This window comes from Mobula hypostoma, chromosome 22 (assembly GCF_963921235.1).
Source record: "Mobula hypostoma chromosome 22, sMobHyp1.1, whole genome shotgun sequence".
Taxonomy (NCBI): domain Eukaryota; kingdom Metazoa; phylum Chordata; class Chondrichthyes; order Myliobatiformes; family Myliobatidae; genus Mobula; species Mobula hypostoma.
Window position 1 is genome coordinate 10,868,524 of NC_086118.1, and position 24,558 is coordinate 10,893,081.

Here is a 24,558-nt window from a genome sequence, read left to right on the forward strand (position 1 = left end):
GTGGTAGAGACAGATACAACAGTAACATTTAAGAAAGCACTAACACAGGCAGGGTGTAAACCAGATGCAGGCAGATGAGATTAGTTAGATTGACACCATTATTGGCCATAATGTCTGCTCCTCTGACATTCTACGTTCGATCCTTTTCCATAACCACATTAAAATATACAAATATAGGGTCCAGTAACTGTTCTGTCCCTCACTGGTCTCTGTACATACTATGGTCTAGAGATAGAGGTCTATAATCTTGTTAGATAAATACTTAAAAGAAATAATTGTGGGTTGGTAGGTTAAGCAGCCTGTGTGTAGGTAAGTGATAAAATTTGAACACGCGCGTTATTTATTTAGCATAGTAGGTCCTCTGAGCCCTGCTGTCCAGAAAACCAGATTTAAACCTAATCACAGGGCAACTTACAATGACCAAATACCCTACCCAGTATGTCTTTGGTACATGGGAGGATCTGGGGAAAAGCACGCATTCCACAGGGAAGACATACAGACTCCTTACAGATGATGCCAGAATTGAACTTCGAACTCTGACGCCCTGGGCTGTAATAGCGTCACGCTAACTGCTACGCCACCGTGGTGCTCACAGTATGTGTGTGTGTGTACACATGCAGGGGAAGTTAATAAGATTGTAAAAAAAATAAAAATGAATTAATGTAGAAGTACTATAAAAGGATGGCTATTGGTCAGTTGGATATGATGTGCCAAAGGGTCTATTTCCATGTTATATCGCTCTCTGACTCCATGAAACAAATTGATCTGGAGAGATTGACAGAATATAAATGAAGTAAATTGCTGACGGTTCATGGTCAGCCACTTGAATTAACACAATACTTCGGCGTACAGGACTTGACAATGGAAGAAGCAAACTGAGGTCAAAGCTTAACTAAGTTTGTTTGTTGTAAAGTGTCATGCTCAAATGTACAAAATTGTAATACATTTCAGTATTCTTCATTCTGGTGCTGTAAAGGGAGTGCAGTCAAATTAAACGTCTTTTGGATGAAACACTAAGCAATCCTCCTTTATACATGTGCAAGAGTGTGGTCTCTGCTACAAAGAGCAGGAAGTTATCTCCATGTGTTTTACAAAGTTGAAAGCAGATGGCACAGATAAACCTGTATGCATTCTGTGCACATTGATAAAACTCAAATAGTTAATATAATAATCAATAGGCAAAAAGATCAAAAAATCAAGACCACACGTAGGATGCTTGCCTTAAACCAGCTGAAGCAGAGAATACATGGAGATTATGTTCATACTACATAAAATAATCTATGGGCTGTGTACTATTCAGATTACCAATTTTAACTACACCAGTGAGAATACGGGGAAGATTTAAGAGTACAGAGGGCCAGAGTAGTCATGCAAAGGTGATGACTAGACTGGGACTGCTTTCTACCTCAAAATGGGGACTGAGGGAAGATTTCATCGCAGTGTATAAAATTATGAAAAGGCCTACGTAGTGAGCATGAAGACAAAGAAGGTTGATTGTTAAAAGATATAGATTTAAGTAAAATTGATGGAGGGTTTGAGCAGTGCCAAAATCCTCACCGCCTTCATCATTTGAAGAGCTACAAATACATAGCTACAGACTGATAGCTGGAAAATGGAAGTAGCAAATGCAGCTCCAGTTCTAGTTCCACATACATAATAGTCAGCATCTGCATGATAGATTTGATCGTTTGTTTCTGAAAGCTACTTAGTTTCCTGTGTAATAGTAAATACACTTCATTAGTTGTACAGCACTTTTGAATATTCTAAATTCACTTAAAAAGTCCCAAAGAAATGGAATTCTTTTTTCCTTTATAACAATCGGTAGTTCTGCAACTGTTAGATCCAACTTAAATGTTTTAAAGTCACAAAACATGATAGCAAACTGTGGTAGATATTTTTCAGTCACTGCGCTGACCACGTTTAAAACTGCATAGCCCAACTCAATTAAATGAGAACAAAAAAGAGAGGATAAGGACCTGGTAAACACACAGGTGGAACGCTAACATTTTTCCACAAACGAAAATTATATTTAGAAAATTTGTACTTGCCTCTGTGACACCAAAGGGTATGTTGCCTACGTACAGCCGCCTGGCTTGCCTGGTCATCTGGCTGCCAATGATTGGAACTTGTGTTGGTGTGATTGTCACACCACCTACTGTAGAGGTTGCCAACAATGCTGTAGCTGGGATCTGACCCGCAGCTAAAGAAAAAGAGAAAGAGACAGATTCTTCTCCTTAGTGAAATAGGTATGTATGTTCATTGAGATCTTCATGGAAACGGTCTGGTGCTGGCTCTTACTAAAGCACGCATAAAAATTCTGGAAGAATTTACCTTGCATCGCCTTGTACTGCATTGGGGTAATGTGCTCAAAACCTGGAGGGGGAACATCCCAGTATCTATAAGGCTTCTTTCTACGAGAACGACGAGGAGACCGACTGTAGTTACAAAAACAAAATTTGGAAACTCAATCTCATAGGGAAATGTATACTACTAATATCAAAGGTTATACCACACACCATTTATTTAATATAGTGTGCATATGCTGTTAAATTTAAATTAGAAATAAAAAAGGCATTTTTGATTAGTGACAGCCCAAATAACGCAATGATTAAGATAGAAATATACAAATGTCTCCTTAAGAATCAGCAAAGACACTAAAGTAATCAATTGAAGTTTATGTTGATAGCATTGGAAGTTTGGTAATTTGCTGTTGAATAATGTAGATTCACACATTCACACTATCTCTTTTTCACACCTTTCATGTAACTCAGGAAATTGTGAAATTAACACTTTTTGTTGTATCTATGAAATAAAGTGCTCTAAAATTTCCAATGCATTGACCTTTGTTTAATTGGTAAATGTTGCTGTTATTTGAGAACTGTGTCAGTAATTATAGTTTCTCAAAGGTACATTTGCACTCACAATCAGGTCTCTACAGGTCATCCCCGGTTTTAAACTTCTTAGTTGTATGCAGTCTGCATGTGTGAATAAGTAAAATGGAAGATCTGGACCAGAAACTGTAACTACTCCACTCACTTTAGTCTTCTACAACAGGGGTCCCCAACCTTTATTGCACTGCAGACCAGTTTAATATTGACAAAATTCTTGCAGACCGGCCAACCAGGTGGGTGTTCAAGTAAGGTTAAACTTACCTCAACATGTCTTTCACAGACCAACAGTGCGTGACAGGGAATGAGAGCTGACTCATATCGTTTCCTTGCGGCCCGGTAGCACATGCTCTGCGGCCCAGTGGTTGGGGACCACTGTTCTACAACTCATCTACATCCACATATACACATTGTAGAAAAGCTCTCCACAGTCCTCTCCAGATTATGGTAGGCTATGAACTGTTTGTAACTGGGACAGTTCAAGTCAGAAATGCAGCCATGAATCGAGCTCCCTGACAGCAGTAGATGCCTGTAGCTCTGCAACAGCAAGCAAATCTACCCAGCTAGTCTTTCAAATACTTGTTCACACATGCAGACTGCATACAACTAAGAAGTTTAAAACCGGGGATGACCTGTTGCCTGTAAGTACCAGGAAGGACAATGTAGCAACCGCTTAGTGAAAATTACAAATACTTCAACTGGATAATCTCAATCTCAATTAACCTTATTTTAGGGTTTGATTATCTCAGATTCACCACTAACTGCGAGTCAACTGTCACATAACTGCAATCAGATTATTGTCTTGTTTATTGTTCATTGAAAAGCTACTTATAATTGGCAAATTATTCAAATTTACAGTTATAAAGCAGAGACCTAGAAGCATCTATTTTAGGCTATATGACTACATGAATTGCTCCTAGACCATTAGAGCATTAAATTTTATTATATTTTATCAGTGCTACAGTTTCCTCCCAAATTCCGAAGACATACTGACCGGTTAGTAGGTTAATTGATCACTGCCCTGTGATTAGGCTGGGGGAAAATAGGCAGGTTGCTGGGCAGTGTGCCTCATTGGGCTGGAAGGCCCATTCCACTTTGTATCGATGGACAGATAATTCATTGAGGAGTCATAGCATGTTGGATTCTGCTGAAGGGTTCAGAGATATGACAGAAATCTAAAGACTCTCAATTTATCAGCATTCGTAACCTGCTTTGTTCCTGAAGCCATTAAGTTGTGAGCTGATATTGCTGCCAGGTGTATGGGAAAAAGGGAAAGCAGAGTAACTAGATAATTTTGTCAGCCAATCAGTGGGGAGAAGGTGGGCTGAAATGGTTCCCTTTGGTGTTATAAAATGTTTTAGATTTTTAAATTCAAGAGAGAATGTGAACATTGCTTTCTCTCTAGTGTCACACACATTGTGAAGGACCAATGAAATTGCCCAACAATTTTAAGCTGCTTCTGAGATAGTTACATAGGTGGATGATGATAGTTCTTGAAATCTGAGATGCTGAATACCATCAAAACCTATAGACCACAGAATAAGCAGACAATCACTGATCAGCTGAGTTTTTGAAATGATGCTTAATTGAGTCAATCCTCCATTTAAATGTGCTCTGTAACTGTAAAATACAAGAAACACTATGTACTGGCATTGAATGACAAGCAATTAGTTTTGGCTTTAACAGCTCATCCAGAGGGTGTTATGTGGGAACTTATTCCACCAGAAAATTTTATCTACTTGGCAGGATAGACGGATGTAGCAGTTAGCATGATGCTATTACAGCTCGGGGCGTTCCAGAGTTTGGAGATCATTCCAGCGCCATTCTGTAACATGTCTCTGTATGTCCTCCCCATGGAATGCATAGGTTTCTCCCACAGTCCAAAGACATACTGGGTAAGTTAACTGGTCATTGTAAATTGCCCCATGATTATGTTAGGATTAATTGGGTTTGTCAGCGGTTGCTGCAGCAGCATGGCTCGAAGGGCCGGAAGGGCCTATTCTGCGCTATATCACAAAATAAGTATAAGTAAATCAAGTATGGATTACATGCAACTGTGGGAAATACATTGGCAGAACTTCATCTGCAGGAGCTTATTGTGAACTCAGTATTAAAACTCTTTAACACCGCAACAAATGGGAGCAAATTGTTTGAGAAATTGAAAAATTACCTGTGTCGCTTTCGTTCTCGTGAAGTGCTTCGCTTATCTCTGCTCCTGCTTCTCCCTCCTCGACTTCTACTTCTTTTGTCTCGACTGCGGCTGCGTTTGTCTCTGCTTCGACTTCTCCGTTTCTTATCCCGACTTCTACTTCTGGAAATGCTTCGACTTTTCTTCTTGTGACGCTCCCTTTCTCGTTCTAGAAAGAACACCGCGGAATATTTTAATCTTAGTATTCATTGAAAAGCTACTTATAATGGGCAAATTATCAAATTTACCTTGAGAAAACAAAAGTTAAAATTACCTTTCAAAATGAAATTAAAAATTAAATGCTATCAATTGTTCTACTGAAGAAGCATTGTAGGTCAAACTTCCAAATTCAAGGATGAATATTCTTAACTCAGTGCTTATAAAAGTGGCTAAATAACCACTGTTGGTACTTTTCTTAAAAATTGACAAAATAATTTCAAGCATACACTGGTGGATCAGTGTGCTTTAAAAAAACACTTGGCCATCTACAAGCTCAGGTACTTGTTGCGAAAGGTGGTGAGAAGAACCTATCCTATGGTACCTGTCAAAGGCAGCACCAAAGAGATTCTTTAGAAAAGTTACACAATAGTTCTCAAAGATAACTAATATTGTCTAAGTAGTTATTACAAAACAATAAACAAACTCATCTCATTGCATTTCAGTAACTGCAAGATATATGCAAACAGTTTTATAGATGTGGTTCCTTAAGGTCCTTATTTCCAGGGGTGGTAATGGAGATAAGCTCCCACTACCTATTAAATGCTCCCAATGAGGTGCACCTCAAATAGCCTCTGACAACCCAGTCTAGTTCCTGGCATTCACGCGTGGCTTAGCTACTAAGCCCAGTGGACCCGTTTCTATTAGCAAGGGGCAAAGGTGGGTTACTGGCTCCTTAAAACCAATTGCTTCAGGCAGATGGGGCTCATCTGCCATAGTTGACAGCTCACCTAGAGAAGATAAACTCTGATCTCAAACTTCGACTACCTGTGGCTATACCCCCTCATGGGGAAGGCCTCGGGAGTAAACTTAGGAAAAATCCAGAGCTGGAGTTCCTAAAGTAGTCCTATGTTGAGTTCAAGGCTGACTGGCAACTCCTGTGATGCAGCTGGAGCCAAACTGCATCGGTCTCTACTATTCATTTGGGTTCATCAGATGTGTGGATCATGGGGGGGGGGGGGGAGAACAACAACTTGATACATGGGCAACAATTTGCTCTCCATATTGTACTGCCCTGGCTTGCGTATCTAGTCAACTAGGATGCAACGTCCATGGTGGACCCTGACCAACAGAGGCCAATCTCTTGTACAGATGTAAGAAGACTAAAATAACTAATTAGCTGTGATCCATCCTACCACTACCATTTTTAGTCACTTTAACTTGTACTCAATTCCAGTCAGTCCTAATTATAACATATCTTCCAATTCAAATTTAAAGTAATATGATGAGCTGTTGATCTCTCAATCTATCTCATCACAGCACTTGCACTTTATTTATCTACCTGCACTGCACTTTCTCTGTAACACTATATTCTCCATATTGTTTTGTTTTTCTTTCCTATTGATGTACTTATGTAAGGAATAATCTGTTCGAATGACATGTAAACAAAAGCTTTTCACAGTATTTTGGTACAGATGACATAATAAACTAATGACTATTTCTGATTCCAAGTTGGAATACCTCGCGATCAAGTGGTATCCATTTTACCTGCTGTGAGAGATTTCAGCCATCATTTTGGTAGCAGTGTACATTCCACCTCAGGCCAACGTCAAACAGGCTCTAGATGATCTGAGCGATGTAATCAACAGGCATAAAACTGATGCTTCCCCAACACTTTGGGGGATTTCAACCACCAGCTTGAAAAAGTCACTAAATAATTACCATCAACAAATCACTTGCAGTACCAGCGGAAACAACACACTGTTACACCATCATCAAGAGTGCTTCCTGTGCAGTTCCACGCCCACACTTTGGCAAGTCTGATCACCTGGCTGTACTCCTGCTCCAAGTACAGGCAGAGACTGAAGACCACAGCACCTGTAGTGAGGACCAAGAAGGTATGGACAAGGGAGGCACAGAAACGCTTATAAGACTGATTTGAATCAGTGGACTGGACTGTACTCAGGGATTCATCTTCAAATCTGGATGAGTATGCTGCAGTTGTTACAGATTTCATTAAAACCTGTGTAGATGAGTGTGTGTGCCTGTGAAAACTTGCTGTACATAATCAAATCAAAAGCTGTGGATGAACCAGGAGGTTTGTAGACTGCTGAGGGTTAGATCTGTGGCAGTTAAGTCTAGCAACCCAGGTCTGTACAAGAAAACTAGGTATGACTTGCGGAGGGCTATTTCAAGAGCAAAGAAACAAGTCTGAGCGAGGCTGGTGGAAACATCAACTATGGCAGGGTTTGCAGGCCATCACTTCCTATAAAGCGAAACCCAACACCATGAATGGCAGTGATGCTCCACTACCTGACAAGCTCAACGCCTTTTATGCTTGCTTTAAAGAGGAGAATAAAACTAAAGCTGCGAGGATCCCTGCTGCAGTCAGTGAACCTGTGATTTCTGTCTTGGAGACCGACATCAGGCTGCCTTTCAGGAGGGTGAACCCTCACAAGGCAGCTGGCCCTGATGGAGTACCTGGTAAGGCTCTGAAAATTGGCAGGGGTGTTCAAAAACATTTTCAAACTCTCACTGCTACAGTCAGAAGTTCCCACTTGCATCAAAAGGGCAACAATGCCCAAAAAGAGTAGTGTGAGTGGCCTTAACGACTATTGTCCAGTTGCACTCACATCCATGACAATAAAATGCCTTGAGAGGTTGGTCATGGCTAGAATCAACTACTGTCTCAGCAAGGACTTGGACTCACTGCAATTAGCCTATTGCCACAATAGGTCTACAGTGGACATGATCTCAATAGCTCTCCACATGGCCGTAGATCACCTGGACAACAGAAATACCTGTGTCAAGATGCTGTTCATTGACTATAGCTCAATGTTTAATACCATCATTCCTACAATCAATCCTGATCAAAACGCTACAGAACCTGGGCCTCTGAACCTCCCTCTGTAACTGGATTCTCGACTTCCTAACCATAAGACCACAACCTGTGTGGATTGGTAATAACATCTCCACCTTGCACCTCAGGGATATGTGTTTAGCTCATTGCTGTACTCTCTCTATACCCATGACTGTGTGGCTAGTCATAGCTCAAGTGCCATCTATAAATTTGCTGATGACACAACTATTGTTGGCAGAACCTCAGATGTGATAAGAGGATGTACAGAAGAAAGATATACCAGCTAGTTGAGTGGCGCTGCAGCAATAATCATGCACTCGTCAGTAAGACCAAAGAGTTGATTATGGACTTCATGAAGGGTAAAATGAAGGCACACAAACCAATCCTCATAGAGGGATCAGAAGTGGAGAGAGTGAGCAAATTCAAGTTCCTGGTGTAAATATCTGAGGATCTAACCTGATCCCAAAATACTGATGCAGCTATAAAGGCGACAAGACAGCAGCTAGATTTCATCAGAAGTTTCCAGAGAATTAGTTTATCACCTGTCATGTGTGATGCCAAACAGAGCTATTAGTGTGTATCTTACAATGTGCATTCATGCCCATAATTTTTACCCCGGTAAAAATCCTTTTAAGGGTGGGGGTGTCATCCGTGACACCAAGCAGAGCTACTGGACAGATGATGCAAATGAGAGAGATAACAGAAGACAATGGAGAAACATTCAAAATGCTAATAAGAGAGAAAAGAGAGATTAACGAGAAAGAAGCACAATTCAGATATTGACAGACCGTTTGCTTTGAACCTGAACTGTTTGAAGTTTGATGGACAGGTGATACCCCAGAAGGGGGATAAAAAGAGCAGGTTTGCTAAGGCACGACACGCCACGAAACCCTGGAAAGAGCAGTGTGCCCCCACAAGTTGGTGCGAGTTTGGAGGACCGGTTTGCAGGAATTGGTCAGAGGCTCACAGGGTGTAAAGGTAGGATCGGTGGGAACCTGGGGTGTGTGTCCGCCCTTGCCTGGGTGCCGGGTTCACCATGGAAGAACGATTGTATCTGGAACCGAGGGGTCATAGTCGGTGACCACAGCGGGATCAGAAAACATCAAAAGATCTGCTCGAAACCAGCTGCATCTCTCACTCTCTCCCCCCAACGGTACCACAACAGCGATTACTTCGAACTACACTAAACTGAACTGAACTCTGCTTCACTTAAGACTGATCATTTTACCCCTAGAGTGCGATAGAGCTTGGTTGATTCCTATTACCCTATTTCTGTGTATATGTGTGTATTATCATTGCTAACCTGTTAAATTCAAATCCTTGCGGTTAGTGTACTGTACTACGTATTTCTTTAATGAAACTTTATTGATTCCTAGTAATCACAGACTCCAACGAGCATTCCATTTCTGCTGGTTTGGCAACCCAGTTACCGGGTACGTAACATAAGTGGGGATCTCGCTCGGGATTTTGAACGCCAAAATTGGGACTGGGTAAATTGATTGGGTTAAGATTCCCGAAATAAAAAAAAGATGGCAAACAGCAGAAATGGAGATTGAGGAATTTCTAAAGGCGCCAACCTTGGCATTAGAGGATGCCAGGAAATCAGAACTGGGGACTGTTGCAAAATGGTTGAATCTTTTTAAGGGGAAGCCGACAATGAGGAGAGCAGAGATGCACAGAGCTATCGTTGAGCATTATGTATCTAAAGGTGTGTTTCCCCATGGGGAGCTGAAGGTGGTGTCTATGAGCAAACCTGGTGGAGAGGCAGTGCAGCTGCAGATGGAAAAATTAAGACTCGAGCACGAGTTCCAAGTACTAGAACGGGAAGAGAGAGAGAAGTAGAAGGAAAGGGAGTTTGAGCTGGAGAAGTTAAGGATGACGCTAGAGAGGAGCCAAATGCCGAACCAAGGTGGAGGGTTCAGGGCGACCCAGGAGGTTAGGTTGGTTCCCCCATTTGAGGAGGCCAATGTTGATCGGTACTTTCTACATTTTGAAAAAGTCGCTGCAAGTCAGGACTGGCCGAGGGATAAGTGGGCTGTTTTGCTTCAGAGCGTACCTAAGGGGAAAGCTCAACAAGCTTACTCAGCGTCGTCAGCAGAAGATGCCCAGAGGTATGATGTGGTGAAAGAGGTTATACTCAGGGTTTATGAGTTGGTCCCGGAGGCATACCGGAAAGGTTCCGGAATGTGAGGAAGCAGTGGGGCCGCACGTATTTAGAGTTTGCCCGTGAGATGCAGATGTACTGTGAGTGTTGGTGCCCCTCGAAAGGGGTCACTGGGAATTATGACAGACTGCTACAGCTAATACTGATTGAACAATTTAAAGGTTGTGTCCCTGAAGGTATGAAGCCCTATCTAGATGAGAAAGAGGCAGAAACCTTAGCCGCAACTGCTAAGTTAGCAGATGAGTACGCGTTAACACACAAAGCAAAGTCTACCCCGAGTAAGAGCTACCAGAAGGCTAGTCGAGAGGGCGGAGAAAGTCCGCCAGAAAAGCCAGAAAGTAAGCCGGGGACTAGTGAGAAGGATAAGGAAGACAGGAAGCAGTTTGGTAGGAAGTCTCCTGGGGTCGTATGCTATATTTGTGGGAAAGCCGGTCACATTGCGTCCAGGTGTTTTGTCCCAAAGAAGGAGACGGGGAAAGGCAAAACGACGACTCCGACTGGCTGTATTGAGCCGGCAAACAAATTGCTAGGGGAGAAGAGGTCTGATAGAGTTCAGGAAGGGTGCGAGAAGTTTATTTCGACCGGATTGGTGTCGGTGAAGGAGGGGTCAACCCCAGTTCCAGTACGGATCTGGAGAGACACTGGGGCTTGTCAGTCATTGATCTTAAGGAGGGTGTTAGACTTCAGTGCACAGACCTAGACGGGGGAGGTCAGTGTGATAAAAGGCATTGGGAAAGGGACTGAAGCAGTACCTTTGCACCAAATACAACTAAAAAGTGACTTGGTCTCCGGACCGGTCACAATAGGGGTGAGGCCCGAATTACTGATGGAAGACGTGGAGGTCTTACTCGGTAACGATCTTGCAAGTGGAGATGTGTACCCAGCAGTAAAGCTGACGAGTAAGCCTGCCAGGACTGAGGACCCGCCCATGGACTCACAGGTTTATCCCGTTTGCGCAGTAACTTGGCGCATGTCAAGAAAGGCTGCCGAAGCAAATGTAGATTTAGCTGAGACGTTTTTGCCAGTCTTGTACCAGGAGGGGTTAGAAAGTGAGAAGAAGGAGCATAGTGGAGCGGAAGGAAGTGAGGGAGTTGAGGCAGATTTATCATTAGCGAGGAAGGAATTTATACAGGCACAGGAATGAGACAAGGAGCTGATGGTTTTGATGGAGCCAGCTCTCTCCGAAGCAGAAATAAAAAGGGACCCAGTGGGCTATTATGTGAAGGAGGGAGTACTGATGAGGAAGTGGAGACCAAGATGAGGAGTGGGGCGTGGTACACCAGGTGGTAGTGCCGAAAATTTATAGGGACGAGATTTTTAACCTGGCCCACAAGATACCCCTCGGTGGACATTTTGGGGTGAGGAAAACAGTCGATAGAATTATGAAAGAGTTTTACTGACCAAACATGAGGAAGGATATTATTGAATATCGTAGACGGTGTCATTCCTGTCAGGTGGTAGGAAAGCCGAACCAGGTCCTGCCTAAAGCGCCCCTTCGACCGATACCCGCTTTCGGGGACCTTTTTCCCGAATAATTGTGGATTTTGTCGGTCCCCTGCCCAGAACTGCGAGTGGGCTGGAGTATGTGATGACTATGATGTGCGCCGCCACCAGGCTTCCAGAGGCTGTGCCCCTGGCAAGCGTCAAGGCTCCCACAGTGGTAAAGGCGCTTGTGAAATTTTTCACTACAGTGGGGCTGCCAAGGGAAATCCAGTCAGATCAGGGGAGTGCCTTCACATCTCACACATTCCGACGAATGTTGGATGAGATGGGAGCAAAGCACATTTTGGCCTCCGCGTACCACCCGAAATGCCAAGGGGCGTTGGAAAGATTCCACGCAACATTAAAGACCATGATTAAAACTTATTGTCAAAAGAACGCTAGAGACTGGGATGATGCCTTGCCTCTTTTGTTAGTTGCTGTAAGGGACACGGTTCAAGAGTCATTGAGGTTCAGCCCATTCGAGCTCGTCTTCGGTCAGCGGCCCAGAGGACCTCTGACCTTACTGAAAGAGCAATGGTCCAGTCCGACAGTACAAGTCAATGTGATTGATTATGTTTTAAAATTTCGTGAGAGGCTTAAAAGGATCCGTGACCTTGCCAAAGAAAATCTACGACACTCCCAAACGAAAATGAAACAGTGGTATGATAGACGTGCCCGCGAACAAGTGTTTCAAGTGGGCGATAGGGTCTTAGTTCTGTTTCCAGTGGTAACCAACCCCCTCCAGGCAAGATTCCACGGTCCGTACAAAGTGATTATAAAGATAGACTCCTTGAATTAAGTTATTGAAACGCTGGACAGACGCAAGCCAACCCAATTAGCGCATATTAATATGTTAAAAGCTTACCACGATAAGAAAGCAGATCTAGTCGGTGTTATCACAAAAATAAATCAGGCTGGGGTGCCAAATGATAAGGGGAAAACCCATCTTGAAAAGATAAATATGGTGCCAAACAGATTGCAGAACTCTATTGTTTTGGTCAACTTTGCTGATAAGGTCTCTCACTTAACCCCTGAACAGAGCGAGCCGCTGATAAAGCTAATTAACCGGCATGCAGACATCCGGATGTCCCGAGGCCATGCAAGGGGACGGTACATGATGTTGTTGTTACATCAGATCAGCCTATTAAGCAACACCCCTATAGGATGAATTTGGAGAAGGGCAAGCTAGTGGAGAAAGAAATTGAACACATGCTAGCCACAGGTATTATTAGGCCATCCAAATTGGAATGGGCTTCTCCCTGTGTGGTTGTCCCGAAACCCGATGGGAGCATACGATTCTGTACCGATTACAGAAACGTGAACGCCATCACAAAATCTGATGCTTACCCCATCCCAAGGGTAGATGACTGCATCGATAAAGTGGGGAGAGCTAAGTACATCACAAAGATCGATTTGCTGAAAGGGTACTGGTGTGTTCTTTTAACCGACCGGGCTAGAGAAATCTCAGCATTTGTCACTCCATCCAGGTTATAAGAGTATAATGTTTTACCTTTTGGCATGAAAAACACCCCAGGGACCTTCCAAAGGATGATTAATTCAGTGATAAAAAGGTTAAAGAATGCAGAAGCCTATATTGACAATTTAGTGGTCTGGAGTGACACGTGGGAGGAGCACATTGTGGCAGTAGAGGAACTGTTTAAACGGCTGTCTGAAGCCAACCTGACAGTGAACCTCGTGAAAAGTGAGTTCGGCCACGCTAAGGTCACTTATCTGGGGTATGTGGTAGGACAGGGGCAGCTGGCACGGATGCAGGCTAAGGTGCCGGCTATCTCTGAAGTTCCCATCCCGACGCACAAGAGAGCCCTGAGAAAGTTCTTGGGGATGGTGGGGTACTATCGGAAGTTTTGCAAAAACTTTGCGGATATTACCTTCCCTCTTACTAAGCTCTTGCCGAAAATACAAAGTTTGTGTGGAACGACCTTTGTCAACAAGCCTTCGAGAGTCTGAAGGCGATTCTGTGTCACCACCCTGTATTGAATGTGCCTGACTTTTCAAAACCCTTCTCCCTAGCAACAGATGATAGCGATGAAGCGGCAAGGGTGGTGCTGTTGCAGACAGACAAAGAGGAAATTGAACACCCAGTGGCTTATTTTTCTATGAAGTTTAATGTCCATCAGAGAAATTATTCCACTGCGGAGAAGGAATTACTGGCAATCATACTGGCGTTACAACATTTTGAGGTTTATATTTGTCCGGCACGGAAACCACTGATAATTTACACTGATCACAATCCATTAGTGTTTTTGGCCACAATGAAGGATAAAAACAAATGCTTATTAAGTTGGAGCCTGGTATTACAAGAATTTGATATTAAGATAAAACATATAAAAGGAACTGACAATGTGATTGCTGATTGTCTGTCAAGGCATTAAAACTTAAACTTCTCTGTATTAGCCAAATAGCTGATGACTACCTGTATATTAGTGTGTATCTTACAATGTGCATTCATGCCCATAATTTTTACCCCGGTAAAAATCCTTTTAAGGGCGGGAGTGTCATCCGTGACACCAAGCAGAGCTACTGGACAGATGATGCAAATGAGAGAGATAACAGAAGACAATGGAGAAACATTCAAAATGCTAATAAGAGAGAAAAGAGAGATTAACGAGAAAGAAGCACAATTCAGATATTGACAGACCGTTTGCTTTGAACCTGAACTGTCTGAAGTTTGATGGACAGATGATACCCCAGAAGGGGGATAAAAAGAGCAGGTTTGCTAAGGCACGACACGCCACGAAACCCTGGAAAGAGCAGTGTGCCCCCACAAGTTGGTGCGAGTTTGGAGGACCGGTTCGCGGGAATTGGTCAGAGGCTCACAGGGTGTAAAGGTAGGATTGGTGGGAACCTGGGGTGTGTGTCCGCCAATGCCTGGGTGCCGGGTTCACCATGGAAGAACGATCGTATCTGGAACCGAGGGGTCACAGTCGGTGACCACAGCGGGATCAGAAAACATCAAAAGGTCTGCCCGAAACCAAATGCATCTCTCACTCTCTCTCCCCCTCTCCCCCCCACGGTACCACACCAGCTATTACTTCGAACTGCACTAAACTGAACTGATCTCTGCTTCACTTAAGACTGATCATTTTAACCCTAGACTGTGATAGAGCTTGGTTATTCCTTTTACCCTATTTCTGTGTATATGTGTGTATTATCATTGCTAACCTGTTACATTTATATCCTTGCGGTTAGTGTACTATACTACTTATTTCTTTAATAAAACTTTATTAGTTCCTAGTAATAACAGACTCCAACGAGCGTTCCATTTCTGTTGGTTTGGCAACCCAGTTACGGGGTACGTAACACACCTAAAACACTTGAAAACTTCTAGGTGTACCGTGGAGAGCATTCTGACTGGCTGCATCACTGTCTGGTATGGCGGGGGGGGGGGAGCTACTGCACAGGATTGAAGTAAACTGCAGAGAGTGGTAAAATTAGTCATAAGGAAGGAGGTACAGAAACCTGAAGGCACACTCTCAGCGATTCAGAAACAGCTTCTTCCCCTCTGCCATCTGATTTCTAAATGGACATTGAACCTAAGAACACTACTGCACTATTTTTCCTGTCTTTGCGCTATTTAAATTTAACTATTTAAAATACATATATATGCTTACTATTCTGATTATTCTTTTTATATCATGAATTACATTGTACTGCTGCTGCTAACTTAACAAATTTCACAACATATGCTGGTGATATTAAAATATGATTTGAAGCAATATCATTTTAAATTACTTCAGTTTTATTTGGTCTAAGTGTTTTTTCTTTGATTACTATCTATCAATAGGATTTAATACATCGAGATTGCTTCACCCCAAATAAGTGCAACATTTTATTTTATTGTTTTTAAATGGAATTTGTAGAGACAGAGGAAATAAGAGTTTCCTCAAGATGGTGGCACACAAAGATGCAGCAGCTTCTCCAGCTCCCAGCAATGGTGCTAGTTTTAAATTCTTAAGTGTTTCAAAGTTTCTAGGCAGGGATTTCAGTCAACCAAAGCTCCACGAACACAGCATCATTGAACTCCTAGATAAAAATACTCTTAATCCACCCGCAGCAGTTGATAGCAGTGTTCAACAGAATAGGGATTCTATGCACACCAGACTCGGCAACAGTGACTTGGCCTCGGCCCCCACCTCAGTCGAGGGAGTGGCAGATGCAGGAGTGTGAGCAAAAGCAGAAATGCAACAAGAGAATGGGACACTAGCTAGGCTGAGAGCTAACCTGACCAGGCCCATGGCACCACTTTTCTTGACAATGTCCACCTACTAGAAAATAAAATGGACCCACTGACACTGAGAATGAGGGCACAGAAAGAGATGAGAAACTGCTGCATTCTGTTTTTCACTGAAAAGTGGCTAAACAATATGCCCAACTTGCTGTTTCAATTTGATGGGATAACACTGTTCTGTGCAGACAGAAACTCCCTGTCCAAAAGAAGTGGATTCTGTGTGTACATTAACAAAGGTTGGTGCACAAACTCATCTGTAGATAGCCATCACTGGTTCTGGGCAAATGAACATACTAAAATTAAATGCCAGCCACTTTGGTTGCTTAAGGAGTTTACTGATGGGTTTATCACCACTGTCTACATCTCAACTCCTCCCCCACCCTCCAAGTGTGAATAGAAACATAGAAACATAGATGTACTGGGAAAGCTTTACAGTATCATCTACTTTCTAAAAAACAAGCATCCAGATGTTCCCTTCATAATTACAGGAGACTTCAATCATGTTAACCTGCAGGGCATTTTACCAAAATTCCACCAAAGAGTCTCCCTGGCCTTTAGGGGAACTAAAGATTGGACCATATTTATGCAAACAGATACTATATTTACAAAACCATCACATGTCCTCATCTTGGCCTCTCTGATCACATCTCCATAAAGTTAATCTCAGGAAACCAGTTGCTGCTGAAAATGGAGAGAACCATCACTGTATGGCCTAATGAGTCAATTTCTATGCTTCAGGGCTGTTTTGAACAGACTATCCGGCAGATGTTCAAGGCTGCAGCCACAAAAGGAGAAGACAAAGACCTCAAAAAAATGCCTCTTTTGTCACCAGTTACATCAGTAAGTCTGCAGACAACATTGACCATAAGACACATGAGCAGAATTAGGCCATTCAGCTCATCAATTCTGCTCCACCATTCCATCATGGCTGATCCCAGATTCCACTCAACCCCACACACCTGCTATCCTCTGATGCCCTGACCAATCAGGAACTACCAACTTCGCCTTAAATATACCCATGGACTTGACCTCCACTGCAGCCTGTGGCAGAGCATTCCGCAGATTTACTACTTTGGCTAAAAAAAAAATTCCTCCTTACCTCTGTTCTAAAGGGTCGCCCCTCAATTTTGAGGCTGTGCCCTCTAGTTCTGGATATCCCTACCATAGGAAACATCCTCTCCACATCCATCCTATCTAGTCCTTTCAACATTCGATAGGTTTCAATGAGGTCTTCCCGCATTCTTCTAGATTCCAGTGGGTACAGGCCCAAAGCTGCCTAACGCTCCTCATATGTTAACTCCTTCATTCCTGGAATCATCCTCGTCAACCTCCTCTGGACTCTCTCCAATGACAACACATCCTTTCTGAGATATGGGGCCCAAAACTGTTGACAATACTCCCAAGTGCGGCCTGACTAGTGTCTTATAAAGCCTCGGCATTATCTCCTTGTTTTTATATTCTATTCCCTTTGAAATAAGTGCCAACATTGTATTTGCCTTCTTCACCACAGAGTCAACTTGCAAATCAACGTTCTGGGAGTCCTGCACAAGGACTCCCAAGCCCCTCTGCACCTCTGATGTTCGAACCTTCTTCCCATTTAGATTAAAGTCCACACTATTGTTCCTTTTACCAAAATGCATTATCGTAGACCCCTCAAGAACGGTCATCTCATGGCGAAACCAAAAACCCTGGCTGAATGCAGAGGTGCACTCCCTACTAAAAGCCCCAGACACTGCCTTCAATTCTGGTGACAGAACAGCTCTCAGAGCGGCCAGGGGAAACCTCATCTTGGGCATCAAGGAAACAAAGACCTATACACAAAAAATATTAAGGAACACCTGTCTGATGACAAACTCTGACATATTTGCCTGGGCATCAAGGGTATTACTGACTACGCAAGGGAAAACAGAGTTGTCTGTACCAGTGAGGCCTCCGTCCCCAACACTGTAAATGACTTTTATACATGCCTCATGCAACATAACGCTGGCCATGAAAGCTACCCCCTAACCCCTCCCCCAGGTGAGCAGCTACTGTCTGTAACAGCAGCAGACATTAGAAAGATTCTGCACGGAGTCAACTACCATAATTCAGCCAGGCCAGACAACATCTCAGGCTGAGTACTCGGGAAGTGTGCACACCAACTCACTGATGTCTTCACAAACATTTTCAACACTTCACTCATCCAGGCTGTTGACCAACATGCTTCAAATCAGCCACCATCATGCCTGTACTAAAGAACTCTACACCTTTAGAACTAAAGAACTATCAACTGGTGGCACTGATGCCAATCACCATGAAGAGCTTTGCACATGGCACATATCAAAAACGCCGGTCCAGCCACATTGCTTACTGACAGAACCACTCTACATCTGTCATATACCTAGCCCTGACACACCCAGAAAACAGGACACGTGTCAAGATGCTGTTTCTGGATTTCAGTTTGCCATTCACCAAGGCATTTACCTTGACAAACAGTAATTTAAATTGAAGCAAACTGTGTTACACCGGAACAGATTAAAATTGTAGTGCTGCAATGAATTTCCAGCACAGCATCTCACAACATCTCAAAAACTGGTCTTGGGAAGAGGCAGAAACACAAATTTACCAGGACGATATTATAATTTAAAAAGTGGTTAATTTCAACAATTTGATGAGAAATAGATGAAATAGGCTATTTAGCCCTTTGTGCTTGCTCCACCATGCATGAGGACTGTGGCTGGTCATATACTTCAACTCTATTTTCCTACACTATCCTCAAAATCTCAGTTTTGAATTAACTCAATGACAGTTTTCACAACCCAGCAGGAGGGAAAATTCCAAAGATTCGATATGCCCTATATTTCTCACCTCCGTGCAAAATGACCTGTTACTGTGAGATTGAATGCTGATTTCTTACTCCTCAGCCAGGGATAAACAACCCCCCCCCCCCGCCCCTGCATCCTTTAAAAGTATTTCTTTAAAGGTTCAATGACATTACCTCCCATTTTATCATCTCTTTAGAAAATAAAGACTTAGTCGAATTGATCTCTCCTCATGTAGCAGACTGATTCTACGGATTCAGTCTGCACTGACTATGGTAAATGTGTATCATTTTAGGTAAGGAGCCCAAAAATGTACACAATACTCTAACTGCATTCTTACCAAGTCCCTATAAAGTTGCAGCAAAACATTTTTAGCCTTTTTTTGTACTTAAGGCCATTGCAGCTTTTGCCTTCTCTCTGCACCTGTATATAGGGTTTTTGTGACTGGTGGGAGAGAACACTAGGGTCAATTTGTTAAGTAATTTCACATAATAAAAAATACTTTTTTGTTTAGTTCAACAAAATGAGTAACTTCACATTTTTCCATATTACCATAAGAACCTAAGATGTAGGGGCAGAATTAGGCCATTTAGCCCATTAAGTCTACTCTGCCATTTCATCATGGCTGATTCATTTTCTCTCTCAGTGCCAATCTCCTGCCATGCCCTGACTAATCAAGAATCTGTCAACATCCGCTTTACGTATACCCGATGACTTGGCCTCCACAGCTAACTGTGACATCGAATTGCAGATACACCACTCTCCAGCTAAAGAAATTCCTCCTCATCTCCATTCTAAAAGGGCAGCCCTCTACTCTGAGGCTGTGTCCTCTGGTCTTAAGATTCCCCACCATAGGAAACATCCTCTCTATTGAGGCCCTTCAACCTTTGTTAGTTTTCAATCAGGTCACTCCTCATTCCTCTGAATTCCAGTGAGTAAAAGCCCAGAGCCATCAAAGTTCCTCATACGACAAGCCTTTGAATCCCGGAATAGTTTTCATGAACCTCCTTCAAGCCCTTTCCAATGTCAGCACATCCTTTCTTAGATAAGGGGCCCAAAACTGCTCACAATACTAAGGCCTCACCAGTACTTTATAAAGCCTCAACATTACATCCTTGCTTTTAGATTCTACTCCCCTTAAAATGAATGCTAATATCGTATTTGCCTTCCTAGCCAACAACTCAACTTGCAAATTAACCTTTAGGGAATCTTGCATGAGGACTCCCAAGTCTCTTGGCACCTCAGCTTTTGAATTTTCTCTCTTTTTAGAAAATAGTCTATGCTTTTACTTCTACCAAAATGCATGACCATACATTTCCTAACACTGTATTCCATCTACCACTTCCTTGCCCATTCTCCTAATCTGTCTGAGTCCTTCTGTAGCTACACCCTATCCTTGTTATATGCGAGGGATATGTTCCTCGAAGCTGACGCATAATGCGAATAATTATTTAAATAAAATAGGGATGCGTTCCAGAGGGCTTCCTAAATATGTTGTATCTGTAATTTATTCACATTTTCATACCAATACGACACAAAAGCAGTACTACAAGACAACATTTGTATTATATTTAATCAATTTAAGGTAATATTCAATGTAATAAATCATAGTAAGTTTACATCCTCTGGTGCACAGTACTCACCAACAGTGGCAGGTGTGTTCACTCCGGGAGATGAGTGGCTGTTGTGGTGTCGGGCAGCTTTACACGGATAAGGTGGATGGTTGTGGTCATCAGGATCATATCAAGCACAGCAAGGGGTGAAGGAAGACTCACAGAACTCTTAGAACTGCCAGCAGCAGAAAGATTACAGCGATTTGAATAAAGTGGTGAGGGTTGTTTGCTTGGCAGCATTTTGTTTTTCAGCATAAATTTGCTTGTAGGGAAGAAGGGCTGATGGCAGGGAACAACTGAAATGCTGACTCCTTTCTAAACTTGGGTCCATGTCCATCGCCATTTGTGCCAAGTGTTCCGACTTCCACCATTCCCTCACCGTTGGTAAACTCCTGGGATTTTCAAAATCGTCTGTTGCTTGCAGCATTTGAGAGATAGTTCACCGTAAAAAAAAATACGTACAGCTTGAATGTGGATCACACCGGTCGAGAGGTTGAATCAGCGATGTTGTGTTAGGCGGCAGGAAATGCATTGTTACGTTGGGATGAATGCTGTCCAAATGTTTAGGATGGGCTGGCACATTGTCAAGCAACAGAAGAACGTTAAAGGCAAGATTCTGTTCCTGGCAGTAGCGTCCCAGAGCTCTGTTACCTTCAGCTGATGCCGCGCTGTTTATAATTTCCAACTTTTTTTCAAGTGTTAAAGCGGTTCTCTGCCGCTCGGCTGATGGCCCAAGACATGACATCGGACCCTTAGGAGGCACAGTTAAATATTTCAAGCACAAAATCACTGCACCGTAGGTAAAACCAACAAAAGTTTAAGATCGCACAGCCACACCTTGCCAAAACCAATGCGAGAGTGGCAGGAGTGAAATTGTGAGGCGCGCGCACCTGACTTGTATTGGTGGGAAAGTGGTGCTTCTCATCCCAACAGTGAGACTGCGAGGCGTGTGCAAGTGACTTGTATTGGCGGGAAGGCAGTGCTCCTCACATGACTGTGAATCCACATAGTCTGAAGACACATAACGAGGATAGGGTGTACTTCCTCAAAACTATCTGCCCCTCCACCAATCTTTGCATCGTCAGCAAACTTGGCTACAAAAGCATCAAATCAGTCATAAACATAAAATGTAAAAAGCAGTCCCAACACAGACTCCTGTGGAACACCACTATACACTGGCAACCAATCAGAAAAGGCTTCCTTTATTCCCACTCGTTGCCTCCTGCTAATGCTTTATCCATGCTAGTATATTTCCTGTAATACCACGGGCTCTTGTTAAGCAACCTCATGTGTGGCACCTTGTCAAAGGCCTTCTGAAAATCCCAGCACACATCTATTGGTTCTCCTTTGGCTATCCTGCATGTTAATTTTTCAAAGAATTCCAACAGATTTGTCAGGCAGGATTTTCCCTTAAGAAAACCATGCTGACTGACTACAGACAAGAGAAAATCAGCAGACGCTGGAAATCTGAGCGACAGCTACAAAATGCTGGAGGAACTCAGCAAGCTAGGCAGCATCTATGGAAAAAAGTACAGGCCACGTTTCGGGCTGAAACTCTTCTGCAGGACTGGAGAAAAAAAGCTGAGGAGTAGATTTAAAAGGTGGGGGGAGAGGACAGAGAACCACCAGGTGACAGGTGAAACCTGGAGGGGGAGGGATGAAGAAAAGAGCTGGGAAGTTAATTGGTGAGAGGAGGTGAGAGAGGGAAAAGGGGATGGAAAATGGAGAAGAGGTTTTGGGGGGGGCATTACCAGAAGTTTAAGAAATTGATGTTCATGCTATCAGGTTGGAGGCTACCCAGACTGAGTATAAAGTGTTGTTCCTCCAATTGGAGTGTGGCCTCATCACAACAGTGTAGGCGGCCATGGACAGACATATCAGAATGGGAATGGGAAGTGGAATTAAAATGGGTGGCCACTGGGAGATCCCGGTTTTTCTTGCGGATGGAGCTTAGGTGCTGGGCAAAATGGTCTCACTGAGAAACAGTAGGCCACACCAGGAGCACCAGACACAGTATATGACCCCAACAGATTTACAGGTGAAGTGTCGCCTCATCTGGAAGGACTGTTTTGGCCCTGAATTGTAGTGGGGGAGGGGGTGTAGGGGCAGGTGTAGCACTTGTTCTGCTTGCAAGGCTAAGTGCCAGGAGGAAGATCGGGGGGGGAGGGACGAATGGACAAGGGAAACTGGGCCGCAAAGCATGTGCTTCCGGGCCACAAGGAAACGATATGAGTCAGCTGCACCTTTCCACATTCCCTGTCACCTGTTGAACTTGTACATAAGGTTGCCAACTGTCCTGTCTTAGCCAGGACATCCCGTATTTTGGGCTAAATTGGTTTGTCCCATACGGGCCCGCCCTTGTCCCGTATTTCCCCCGCTAAGGTAGAGCGTTCCTATGAAACATTTCATGCGAAATGACGTAAAGCAAAGAAGCAATTACCATTAATTTATATGGGAAAAATTTTTGAGCGTTCCCAGACCTGACAAATCATACCAAATAACACATAAAACCGAAAGTAACACTAACATATAGTAAAAGCAGGAATGATATGATAAATACACAGCTATATAAAGTAGAAATAATATACGTACAGTGTAGTCGGGAAGATTAAGCCAAAACCAATTTGTGGAGAAAAAATCAGCACGTGCGCACATAGGTGCCCGCACAAGGTTTCATGGTCATGGTAGTCTTTCCTGGGGTGAAGTGTCCCGGGATTTGACTGCTACTTTTGTCCCTTATTTGGGAGTGAGAAAGTTGGCAACCTTAACTGTAAAAGACATGCCGAGGTGAGTTTAACCCTACATGAACACCCCCCCCCGCCCCCCCCCGGCCGGCTGGTCCGCAAGAATATTGTCAATATTAAACCGGACCGTGGTGCAAAAAAGGTTGGGGACTCCTGACATAGGGAGCGATACCTGCGGAAAGCAGAAAGTGGGGGGTGGGAGGGAAAGATGTGCTTATTTGTGGGATCCAGTTGGAGGTGGCAGAAGTTTCGGAGAATTATGTGCTGGACGAGGAGGATGGTGGGATGGTAGGTGAGGACAAGTGGAACCCTATCCCTGTTAGGGTGGCAGGAAGATGGGGTAAGAGCAGACATGTGTTAAATGGAAGAGTGACTACAGCCTAATTTTATCATGTGCCTCCAAATATCCCCCAAATCTCATCCTTACCAATTGATTCCAATATCTTCCCAACCACTGAGGTCACACTAACTGCCCTATAATTTCCTTTCTTCTGCCTCTCTCCCTTCTTGAAGAGTGGAGTGACATTTGCAACTTTTCATTCCTCCACAATCATAACAGAATCAATTGAGTCTTGAAAGATCATTACTATTGCCTTCACAATCCCTTCAGCTACATCTTTTCAGAACCCTGGGGTGTATACCATATGCTCCAGGTGACTAATCTACTTTCAGACCTTTCAGTTTCCCAAGACTGATGCAAAATACTCATTCAGTTCATCTGCCATTTCCTTGCCTTCCATTACTATCTCTCTAGCATCATTTCCCAACAGTCCAATATTTACTCTCGTGTCTCTCTTACACTTTATATATCTGAATAAATTTTTGGTATTGTTGGTAATATTATTGGCTAGCTTAACTTCATATTCCATCTTTTCTCTCTTTATGATTTTTTTAGTTGCTTTCTTTTGGTTTTCAGAAGCTTCCCAGTCCTCTGACTTCCCACTAATTTTTGCTCTATTATATACGCTTTGACTTTTTTGTTGGCTTTGACTCTCTTGTCAGCCACAGTTGTGTCATCTTGCCTTTAGAATACTTACTCTTTGGTAAGTATATATCCTATACTTTCCGAATTACTCCCAGAAATGCCAGCCACTGCTGCTCTGCCATCATCCCTGCCAGTGTTCTTTTCCAATCAATATTGGCCAGCTCCTCTCATGCCTCTGTAATTCCCTTTACTCCATTATAATACTGATACAAGTGACTTTAGCTTCTCCTCAAATTTCAAGGTAAACTCGATCATATTATGATCACTGGTCCCTAAGGGTTCATTTACTTAAGCTCGTGAATCAATTCCAGTTCATTGCAAAACACCCATTCCAGAATAGCTGATCCTCTAGTGGACTCAAACTCGAGCTGCTCTGAAAGTCCATCTTGCAGGCATTCTAGAAATTCACCCTCTTGGGATCCAGCACC

The 24,558-nt window shown here is 43.2% G+C and overlaps 1 protein-coding gene across 2 annotated transcripts in view; it reads right to left on the minus strand.

Moving 5' to 3' along the window:
• Nucleotides 1-24,558, minus strand: part of LOC134360177 (splicing factor U2AF 65 kDa subunit-like) — a 49,898-nt gene that overhangs the window by 21,195 nt on the left and 4,145 nt on the right. For both annotated transcript variants that reach the window (XM_063074213.1, XM_063074214.1), the window contains exons 2-4: nt 5,059-5,245; nt 2,332-2,435; nt 2,049-2,200 (exon numbers count right to left, since the gene is read on the minus strand). In XM_063074213.1, coding sequence (XP_062930283.1) covers nt 2,049-2,200; nt 2,332-2,435; nt 5,059-5,245 — 443 coding nt within the window. The remainder of the gene's footprint in view (nt 1-2,048; nt 2,201-2,331; nt 2,436-5,058; nt 5,246-24,558) is intronic.